General features: G+C 36.5%; 1 protein-coding gene across 1 annotated transcript in view; it reads left to right on the top strand.

The window, feature by feature from the left end:
• The first annotated feature begins 2,430 nt into the window (after positions 1-2,430).
• LOC121430499 (CAD protein-like) overlaps positions 2,431-11,717 on the top strand; it is a 56,177-nt gene continuing 46,890 nt past the window's right edge. Inside the window, exons 1-5 of the mRNA XM_041627782.1 lie at positions 2,431-2,963; positions 5,118-5,387; positions 6,340-6,398; positions 8,727-8,810; positions 10,287-10,428. Of these exons, the coding sequence (XP_041483716.1) occupies positions 2,879-2,963; positions 5,118-5,387; positions 6,340-6,398; positions 8,727-8,810; positions 10,287-10,428 (640 nt within the window). The 5' untranslated portion in view covers positions 2,431-2,878. The remainder of the gene's footprint in view (positions 2,964-5,117; positions 5,388-6,339; positions 6,399-8,726; positions 8,811-10,286; positions 10,429-11,717) is intronic.

Raw genomic sequence — 11,717 nt, 5'->3', positions numbered from 1 at the left:
TATAAGAATGGCTTGTTTTAAGGTCTAAATCTCTAAATAAAAGCTTAGCTTGTGCTTCGCGCTTGTATATTTTCTTCAAAGTGCTTAAACTCTCAAAATGTTCAGGTCAATATATACAAACAGAATACACACACACCCACACACACACACTCACACACACACATATATATATATATATATATATATATATATATATATATATATATATATATATATATATATATATATATATATATATAAAGCTTGTCATATGTAAAGCTTGTCATTGTTCAAAACTCACCTTCACCCGACAAAGGAAAATATAATTGGTATAGTGTCGAAAATCTGTCTATCTGACGGTCAATTGGATCTGGCTCGCCCTAATCATTAACTCGTCTCTGTGGTCTAGTGGTTAAGGCACCGGCGTTCAAAGCTAGGGGCCCGGGTTCGATTCCCGGCGGAGACATTTTTTCGGCATCACCAATTTTACCGAAGGGTAGATAGCTCTGGGGAACCTTGATCTAAGCTACGCCTACCATTGTTCTCTTCATCCATTTCTTTACAATATATATATATATATATATATATATATATATATATATATATATATATATATATATATATATATATATATATAATCGCGTTTGCATCTAATCTTGTTTGCAAGAAAAAAACTAAGATTTACTTACTCGGACTCAGTGGGAAGTACCCCTTAACGGACTCACTATTCGATAAAGGGGGGGGGAGGGCTGGAAGTTTGGGTTGATGCAAAAAAAAATCCTTTCAATTCTTTGAGCAAAGTTTTTTTTTCCTTACTCCATAGAGCCAAGGTTTTTTTTCTTCACCTTTCAGATGTTTTTGTCAGTGGATCAAGTTTGTTTTGGTTTTTTTTACTCTGATTGTACATGAATCAAGTTTTGACTTTTTTTTGCTCATATAGGCCTATAGCAAATTGGGGGAAAAAACTTCCAGCCCCCCCCCCTCCATCTTCTTCTTCTTATATTGGTTTGAGTGGCGATTAGTCATATTTGACTATTGTCGCCATTTACTCTATTAATAAAAATCTCACTTCTCACATAATAAAATTATTACCAATAATAATTTATACATATGTGAAATATTTTTCATGTGCATCGAAATATATTATGGTGCGTCCCTCAAACAAAAAATAAAAAAGAAAAAAAAAAGCTTTCAATCAGTTGCGAATGGGAAAAATGTGAATGAATATATTTTTCCGCCCCTGCCCCCCCCCTTAATTTTGACGCTTCCGCCGGGCCAATGGTGCATAGGGGCCCATATCCTCATGGAAATGATTTCCACATGATTTTGCATACATATGATATGTAAGTTTTTTGGCAAATAACTTTAAAATTGGGGACTTTGCATAAAGCAAAATTTATGGGAGTCAAAAAAGGGCTTTATATGGTGCAAATTCTATTGTTAAATCGAGGAAGAAGAAAGTAAGTCAGCCATGGAGGTGATTTTACATTTTCCCCGTTTTAATACATGATATATGTGTCTTGTGCAGTGTTTCCATAGCCAAATCAAGGAAACTGGATCTCAAATGGAAATTTACAGACATTTCCTGGAATCTTGAAATTAATTTTTTTTTACGAAAAGGCCCCGGGGGGCCACTTCCATTCATGAGTGGATACCATGCGCGACCATGGGGTCTCGAAAAGCACCCTAAACACGTAATTTCCATTTTCTGAAAATGCACCCCTTAACAAGTATTGGCGTGTGAAAACCTACCCTTAACAAGTATTGGAAACAAAACGACACTCTTGGCAAATATTCCCTGAAATGAACCCCTAAACAAGTATAGGAATGTTTAATGTTACGGGTCCTTCGGTCGTCGGCTTTACCTTATTTCGTTTAGTACGACCCCAACTTCTACACCTCGCTCAAATCGGACTCTAAACACGAAGTTTTGGGGCAAAAAGGACATCCTTTGTAAAACATTTTAATTTTGTTTTATCATCCCCACATATACGACCCTAAACACGTAATTTTCCTAGCGAAATAGATACCCTTTTTTTATTATTTTTGTGTTTTTGACACCCTTATCACGTTACGTACGTAACGTGCCCTATCGTGAAAAAGACATCCTTTTTACGTGTTTTTTTGGTCGCGCATGGTATCCACTCGCCAATGTAAGTGGCCCCCCCGGGGAAAAGGCACAATAACAAAGTGAGCCTAAACTTGGTCCAAGTGACCAAAATCAAGGAATTTCAACTATTTCGCTGAATGCACTTTTTAAAAATAACAAAATTACAAAAGCGCGAGCAGTAATTTTGACCTTGTATTATGATCCGGGTTTGAATCACTGATCTCTCTGAAAACAAAGAGCTCGCCGCTTACGCTTACGCCGCCGTGGTACACGTACGTACGTACGTACACAGCTAAGCCGCCGCGCGCCGTACGCTCGCGCGCCCTGCTTGAAAATCATAATGGCAGCTCGTCAACTGCAGACGACTCATTCCACGACGAACATCCCGCTTATTCGGAATCTTTTCACTTTTTCACATTGTTTGATACGTTTATGTACTGAAATTCACCGCCTTGGAAGTAACACAATCGGTACTCCGTCGATGGTATGAATGTCTTGTAGTGTTTGGTCATCCTAAGGGAAATAATTCACATTGATTCAGAATTGAAACTCGTCGCCGAACTGTGTCTGTGACTGGAGCCCACGTGTTGTGTGAATTCGAACTTGTCATCCGGAAGGCCAAGCAAGCGCTAGCGCGCCCGCGGGAAAGTTTGAATAGGTGCATTGAGTGTGCATTATTATTAACATAGACCGACTGCAACATATCGGAAATCAGCTGTCCGCCAGCCGAAACTCTCCCGTCAGTCAAAAAGCCGACTTTGGTGAAGTTGTCATTACGTGCAATTCAGGATGTCAGCCACCCTTTGCTTAGCAGATGGCACCCAGTATTCGGGGAAGTTATTTGGAGCTAACTGCAGTGTTTCTGGAGAAGTTGGTAAGAAAGTATTTAACATTATTTTCATTTGACAATGACAAGTCCGTCCAGCTCCAGTGTTCCCTGAGCCGCTGAGTATTGTTGGCCTTGTGACTGTGTATGTGTTGCACTGTAACTGTAGCCTAGTGTAAGTCACTCATTCAATGAACAAGGTTCTCAGTTATATCTCCATGTGTGGCAAAATAAGGGTGGCAATGTTTGGCCTATTTTCTCTTTTTCTTTGGGGCAAATGCTTGATTTATTTACACTGACAGTTTTCATTACACCTATTATTCATACAACTTGGCTCTTATTTAAATTTGATTCTTTAAATCATTTTTTTCTTTATTAAAAATAGAGATCAAAAAATGAAAATTTTCTTGCCATATTACTTTCCACCAATAGAGGGCGTACACAAAAATATGCCCAAAATTCAAGTTTTTGAGCGCTAAAATAAATTGCAACTGTATGGAAATTAGTAATTTTGATCACAAAAGTGATATTTTAATGATTTTTTAAAGTGTGTGCTCTGTACAACATTGGGCTTGGCATACCATAGTCCTACCTGTAGATTCCCCACCTGTAGATTCCCCACAGGCAGGGTGGTAGCAGTGAACAAGTGGTGTAAGTTAGTGTTGTTGGTCATGTTGGTGTTGAAATTTTGATCGCTTCCCCGGCCTTGCTCCAAAATAGTTTGTAAAACTAATGAATAATGTCGCATGCAATGTTTTGAAATCGGCAGCGAATTATTTATACATCTGAGGAACCTGATGTTGGCTCTAATTTCTAAATCACCAATTAATTTTTTAGGCTAACCGCAGGTAGAGGATGAATATGGAGTGAAATTAATATGAAAAGTAAGATATTAAGCTTATTCTTTTTAAGCTAGTTTTGGTGTAGACTAGTCGAGACTCTAGACTAGAGTTGGAGGCAGCATACATGTAGCTCAGCCTCAGTTGGTTAGAGCGCATGTTTCAGATAAGATCGTAGATCTCAACGTGAGGGGTTTGAGTCCCGCTCATGCCGAAATGCGTCTGACAAAAAATCTGATGCTATAGCATTGTGTGTTAGCGTGCCTCACCACTGCATTCAGTGTAGGTGTGAATGCAGTTGGAAAACACTCTGTCCATCGGAAAGGACGCAAATGTTGGTCCCGTGTATAGCCGAAGTCACAACCTATGCACGTTAAAACCAGTACACTATTCGTCAAAGAGGAGGGTGTTCACCCGGTGTATTGCACCTACCGGTCACGGCAAAATTCAGGTCAAGTCAATCTTGATGTTCATATGCCATAATAATCAATATAATGATTGTGGGCATTAACGGAAAGACAAGACAAGACTAATGTTGGCGACAAACAAGAAAAAATTGCCGACTTAAACATCACGGCAAGTTTTCCCCTTCTTTTCATAATATTTTTCATGTCGTTTTAATGAATTCTTGATTAAAAATGAAATCGATTTCGTAGAAATATGTCGGAATTGAAGTTGTATCCCATTTACATGATTTAGGGTAACTTACATGTAGAGAGTGAAGGAAAGTAGAAATCTCGGGGTTGAATTTATTATATTTTTTTTTGGGTACACATAAATGGAATGCAATCCCTGGCTCCATGGAGAGTTAGCATGACGTCGAGTCGGGCCGTCCTACTTTGCAGGGGCAAGGATGCTACGGAAAAACTTCTAAACTGAAGAAACTCTGTATTAAAGCAAGGGAGCGAAGTTAATAAGCTGGTCATGGGGTGCATTTGCATTTTTTAAAGTGTAATTAAAGAATTTCTTGCACACATTTGATTAATTTTTTTTTTTAATTTGTAAAAAAAAAATCGGGCCTATTAAAAAATTCTAAGGGGCAATCTCTACTCGGTAATCTCTGCTGTGTACAGCCATGACAATCATACAGAGTAGGAAATAACTGTAAGTAAGTTCTGTAAACAGTCTGGCAGATCTTTTCCCACTGAATGGTGAAATTAGAACCCAGATCATTTAAAAAATGTGAAAATAATGTATTCATTCCTCATGTTATTCACGTAGTAATCATCAACAATTGACTCTTTTTTTGTGAAATTTTAGACCACATGATAGTTTTGGAAATCCAAGAAAGATTTGTATATTTTTACACTTCACTGCTGCCAGTTCTATTTTAGTCATGGTGCTCTCTCTTTTTTTGTTTCAGTTTTCCAGACTGGTATGGTCGGCTACCCAGAATCCTTGACAGATCCTTCTTACAAGTACCAGATCCTGATCCTGACCTACCCTCTCATTGGAAACTATGGCATCCCGGCCAACGACAAGGATGAGTTTGGACTCCCACTCTGGTTTGAGTCGGAGAAGATTCACGTGTCTGCACTCATCGTCGGAGAGCTGTCCGAGTACTACAATCATTGGGCGGCTGCCAAGTCGCTCAGTGATTGGCTGAAAGAACACAACATTCCTGCCATACAGGGTAAGTAAAGTGTGCACCCGTAGAGTATAGTTGCGACAGAATTTGTCCACGGATGTTACATGTATTTGCCAAGACTATATTGGTAACCATCTCACTTTGAATACTCATATTGATACACTGTCCAATCAGGAACCTGTCTTACAAAGGGTTGTGATTGATCCAATCAGGCACAACTATGGATGGCCAGCAACGCCAACATCTAAAATGCATGATTGTTCATCCAAAGGCTGTGTTGATGATGAATGATCCAACATTCATTGTTGTCTTGACTACTCAGCATGCTCCCTCCTCATTTACAAATGACATTGTGAAAATTTCCTGCTGGAAAAATCGACATCGATGGATTTCCATATTGTTGATGTTGAGTGAATCAATCACAACTCTTTGTAAGAAGGAACCCTGAGCCCCATTTTACAAAGAGTTACGATTGATCCGATCAATAGCAGCTATGGAGATCCAGCAAAGTCTACGTATAAAATGCATGTTTGTTTTTAAAAAAAATTCTAGGTATGAATGTATATCCATAAATTCATTGATTTCTTGACAATTGGGTGTGTTCTTCTTTGTTTACAAAGGACATTTTGCAAATTTCTGTAGAAAAAATGATGACACTGATGGATTTCCATAGAGTTACGATTGAGCGTATCAATCGAACTCTTTGTGAGAAGGGACCCTGGTCTACATGTACGTTAATCGGCTCTTTCGAATTTGGATGATATGCTTTCAGAAAGAAATAAGGGTATTTTTTTGCATTTGCTTTAAAAGGAAGAAGAAGAAATGTCAGTGCATCAAGACCTTTTAAAAACATGTTATACTTCACTCATGTATCTAATTATCTTCATCTTACTGTCTACATGTACAATACACTATCACTATAATCAAAAGACTGTTTTCCTCAGTTCTCATTTTGAATACCTTGATTTTATTTGTATTTGTATGTTTTTCTTATCAGGTATCGATACAAGAGCCCTGACAAAGAAGATCAGAGAACATGGCACAATGCTTGGAAAGGTAAAGTCTAGTTTTATTTCCGTTCCATTAGGCCTTGGAGCAAACATTGATTGTTCGAATGGCTTGCCATCGATTAGCAAAATTTACACTACCATAATCGAATGTTCGGTAGATCCCTTTTAGTCACTTTGGATAACTCGATTACTCAAGTAATAGTAACAAAATGACAAGATAACAATGATGTAATTTGTTTTTGAATACTTGATGCAGTTTTAAAAAATGATGTTACCGATATATTTTGCCAAATATGGACAATGATTGTATCATATTCACAGTTAAAAGCCAGCCTGAAAGAGATCCGAAATTATTACAATCCCACCTGGCCTTGCATGCCCTTGATACACAATGTACATTGTATGCATCTATAACTCTATGATTTCAGACGAACAATCAAATGATTCAATTTTTTTTTTCAGGAAATGATCGATTGGTAAAATTGACATCCATCCCAGGCCTACTTTCCATTATTTTCAACAAAAATAACACATTTTCATAAAATAATAAAAGGTAATATCCATGGACATTTGTAATGCCCAGGTATCCATGAGAAAAAAACATTTCTCATGGTGCAGTAAAAAATGTAAACCTATTAAAGAAGAATTATATTTAGTTGAAAAAACTTGAATGAATAACCAGGTTTTTGCCTCACCTGCATAGCAGAGTGAGACTATAGGCGCCGCTTTTCCGACGGCGGCGTCAACATCAAATCTTAACCTGAGGTTAAGTTTTTGAAATGACATCATAACTTAGAAAGTATATGGACCTAGTTCATGAAACTTGGCCATAAGGTTAATCAAGTATTACTGAACATCCTATTAGAGTTTCATGTCACATGACCAAGGTCAAAGGTCATTTAGGGTCAATGAACTTAGACCATGTTGGGGGAATCAGCATCAAAATCTTAACCTGAGGTTAAGTTTTTGAAATGTCATCATAACTTAGAAAATATATGGACCTAGTTCATTAAACTTGGACATAAGGTTAATCAAGTATTACCAAACATCCTGCATGAGTTTCACGTCACATGACCAAGGTCAAAGGTCATTTAGGGTCAATGAACTTTGGCCGAATTGGGGGTATTTGTTGAATTACCATCATAACTCTGTAAAGTATATTGGTCTAGTTCATAAAACTTGGACATAAGAGTAATCAAGTATCACTGAACATCCTGTGCACATTTTAGGTCACATGACCAAGATCAAAGGTCAATGAACTTTGGCCATAATGGGGGTATCTATTGAATTACCATCATAACTTCGCAAGTTTATTGATCTGACTTTTGAAACTTGGACATAAGAGTAATCAAGTATCATTGAATATCCTGTGCAAGTTTCAGGTCACATGATCAAGGTCAAAGGTCATGTGAGGTCAATGAACTTTGGCCACATTGGGGGTATTTGTTGAATTACCATCCTATCTCTGTAAAGTGTATTGGTCTAGTTCATAAAAGGTGGAAATAAGAGTAACCAAGTATCACTGAACATCTTGTGCGAGTTATAGTAGTTTTCAAAGTCAGCACTGCTGCTATGTTGAATCGCGTGATGCAGGTGAGACGGCCAGAGGCATTCCACTTGTTAGTGAAGTTATAATGGTTGTTGGACAAACCTAGGCATATTGTGCCTTTTATTGCGAATGTCTTGGGAAGTTTTTTTCCTTAGAAATGTCCCAGCATATTGAAATGATCGATCTGCCCATGAATTGTGAGATGGTTGTAAAGCAAATAAGAATGAGCTAGCAGAACTCATGCTACGAGACGGATAGTATGGAGTTAATTGACAGATACTCCAGTTTGGTATATTGTTGGGTATATCTACACAATTCAGTAATTCTGTTTTGCCTTCCTGAAGATAAGTGTTAATTGTTGATTTTTTTTGTCCCACAAACATACATGTATTTTGACAATTTCTAAATTTCAAAATGGTTTGGAGTACCTTTATATTTTGATGGATGGTTTTCCTAAATATTTAGCCCCTTATTTTGAGCTCCACTTGAATTTAACTCTGTGGTCTAAGTCAACACCGATACATGTGCTTTTGAAACAGTACAGGTTTAATAAAGTCGGATATATTTTTCTCCACCATTTTAGGGGAAAGAGCGCAGTAAACATATAAAAAAAATGAAATTATTGACATTTACAGCTTCTCATTATTTAGAGCAGAGTTAGGTCATTGCTAAAGTTTAATCTGACTCTAGAATACAGTCCTTAAAGTGAATTTGATTCTATTTTCTACATACATGTATATGTAGGTTTTATTGATCCTTTTGTCATGTTTTGGGAAGTTTTATATTTCTGTGATCTTTAACCAAATTACTTTATTCATTCTGAAGGTGATTGTTGAAGGCACTAAACCAGAAAGCATTCCATTTGAGGATCCAAACCTACGGAATCTTATCGCTGAGGCTTCTACAACAGTAAGTATTGTTTAAAGATCAAATCTTCCCTAGAAAAAGTTCATTTGAATAAATAGAGAAAAATCAAACAAGCTCAACAATGAAAATTTCATCAAAATTGGATGTAAAACAAGAAAGTTATGACATTTTAAAGTTTTGCTTATTTTTCACAAAAGAGTTACATTTACAACTCAGTGATATGCAAATGAGAGAGTCAATGATATTCCCCACTCACAATTTCTTTTGTTTTTTATTGCTTGAATTATGTGATATTTCATTTTTATAATAACCATAATTAACGTTTTTGTAAAATTAAGCGAATGTTTAAAATGTAGTTTCTTTCTTATTTTACTTCCAAGTTTGATGAAATTTTCAGTGTTATGCTTGTAGGATTTTTCTCCATTATTCAAGCCAACTTTTTGTTGGGGTGGACTTGTCCTTTAAGGAGAAATGCCAGTTGTGGTAATGGTCTCAAAATTAGTTTGAATCGAATCCAATAAAATGACCACAAAAATATTTTTATGTATAAATGTGCCAAGTGGCTCTGGAAGTAAATGTGTAATTTCTGAGAAATGAGCAAAATTAACATAGAATTCCATGAAATGTTGGGTATTTTTCAAGCAATATTAATAAATGCCCTACCTATCCTTTTCTGTTTTAGTGATCCTAAGTGTTGTCAGTTTTCAGCTAAGACTTCATAATGTCACAAAGATAAATTAATACTATTACTAATGCACCAGATCTAGATCTTTGATAATAAGGTGACAATTAACCTTGATTTTAAAGCCTGTGTATAGCTTTGGTAAAGGTTCAATAATGTGATTGATAATCGAATATCATCTAATATGACAGTCTTACTGAAGCGTAGAGACCGTTAGATATTTTTCCAACTGCACTTCTCTGAGAAAATTTCAAATATTCAAATCTTGGATATATAGCGCCCTCTCTCGGCGATGCTTGTTTTAAATTTTAAAAATGGGCATTCAAGCACTTATAAATTAAGTGATTAGATATCCAAAAGTTACAGACAAAGAACATATCTTGAAAGTTTCAGCCCATTCCATGATTTGGAATAGGATTTAATTGAAAGACAAAAACACACAGATATTTTAATTTGATCGGGTGACCCGATCAAGTTAGATTTCCATGTAAAATCGCAAAATTTATCCTGTAAAACACATTTTCATTTCATATCCTCCACATCATAACTGTTATAGGGCATATCCATTCATATTAGCTAGCAATGAATTGGAATAGTGATAGATGCATTTTGGTGGATTTACCAAAACTATACACAAGCTTTAAAGACTCTCATGAAATAATTGTTTGCTCCAACTTTATTCTTTTACCTATGATTATAATTTTTGTAGAATATAGAGTTTTATTTATTAGCCTATCTTTTACTCTGTATTAGAGACTTAAATAATTGCAAGTAGACAAATTGAACTGTATTTCAGTAAATGCATAGTTGAGAGTATCATATTTTTTTTCTTCCAGAAACCAATGGTTTACAACAAGGGTGCACCATGTCGAATCACGGCAATCGATTGTGGTATGAAGTACAACCAGATCCGTCTCCTTGCTCAGCGGGGGGCCCAGGTTACCGTGGTGCCATGGAACCATCCTCTCAATATTGCAGGTAATACTCATATAATTCTATATTTAATTTCACAAGTTTCATTTGTACTTGGTATCTTGTTGAAATACATAAAAAAGTGGCTTGTTTTAAAGCAAATTGTAATGTCTACACATACTATTTGTTGGTTGGGTGAAAGAATGAAATGATTGTTGACACAATTCACAGGTTTCTGGTAAGCAATGGTAGACTAGAAGGATGAGTTGAAAATTGGCTATTATTGCCACTGTAGTCGGGTGTTTGTGGCTGGCCTTGGACTCGCCTCTCTTTAGGCCTTCCAAGGGTGTTAGATCTGGACTTTGGACCCATGTATAAATAAAGGGGCTATTATCAGAAAGGTTGTTTTGTTGAGGATAAATCGTAAGTCCTCACATCACAACTGACACCATTTCTTACCAGCATTTAAACAAATCAGTTACATAGACAGAGGATGAGAAAGTCATAACAGACGGGGATGACATACTGTATTCAATTCAGGAACTTTGTTCTTGTTTGCAAACAAAATATTGTGACTTAAGTCTTAAGCCTAAAAAGACTGGGGGGGCTGATTCAGCCCCCCCTCGACATTTTTCGCGATGAATCCGCCGCGCCAAATTTTTTGACCGCATCGCTCGCTGACTTTTTACTTTCAAGTCTTGCGCAACTTTTGAGACCAAAATTGTGACCTCCGGGTACGCGGTTCCAAAACTACGCAACATTTCGTAAGTGCATGCAGACCCAACATTACTCAAAAACGTGAATTTGTGTACAAATCCAATGCAAATAGTGTTCTTAGCCAATATTCACAAATGCATCATTATTTTTCCTTTTACTGCTTAAAATCAATTAATTTTATCTTTTTTATGGTCAAAATAAAGTCCCCGACAATTTCCATTGAAAAAATAATAAAAAAAACAAAAGTCGAAAAACAATGAAATACATAAGAAATTTAGAAAACAATAGAATACATAAGAAAATAAATGTGATTTTGAAATTTTTTTAAAATCAATTTGATCAGATGCCTATCTAGAGTATGTGGAACAAAAATTAGCATTTCAGGGGCATTATTTTATTAATTAGAGCAAACTTATGATTTTACGCATAAATTAGCATAATTAATGAGACATGAGATTTTTTGCAGAATTTGATGTTATAGTTTTGTAGATAATGCCATGGGTAACGCGTGTGCCAATTTTCGTCGCGATCGCGCGATCGACGGCCGAGATCATAAGGGGGGGCTGAATCAGCCCCCCCCCCCAGTCTTCTTAGGCGTCGAAATAGCCCAGTCTATTTAGGGTTAAGCCCAACATTTT

The sequence above is a fragment of the Lytechinus variegatus genome, chromosome 17 (genome assembly GCF_018143015.1).
Source record: "Lytechinus variegatus isolate NC3 chromosome 17, Lvar_3.0, whole genome shotgun sequence".
Classification (NCBI taxonomy): Eukaryota; Metazoa; Echinodermata; class Echinoidea; order Temnopleuroida; family Toxopneustidae; genus Lytechinus; species Lytechinus variegatus.
The sequence above is the reverse complement of the archived record's forward strand: the minus strand, read 5'-3'. Positions and strand labels throughout refer to the sequence as shown.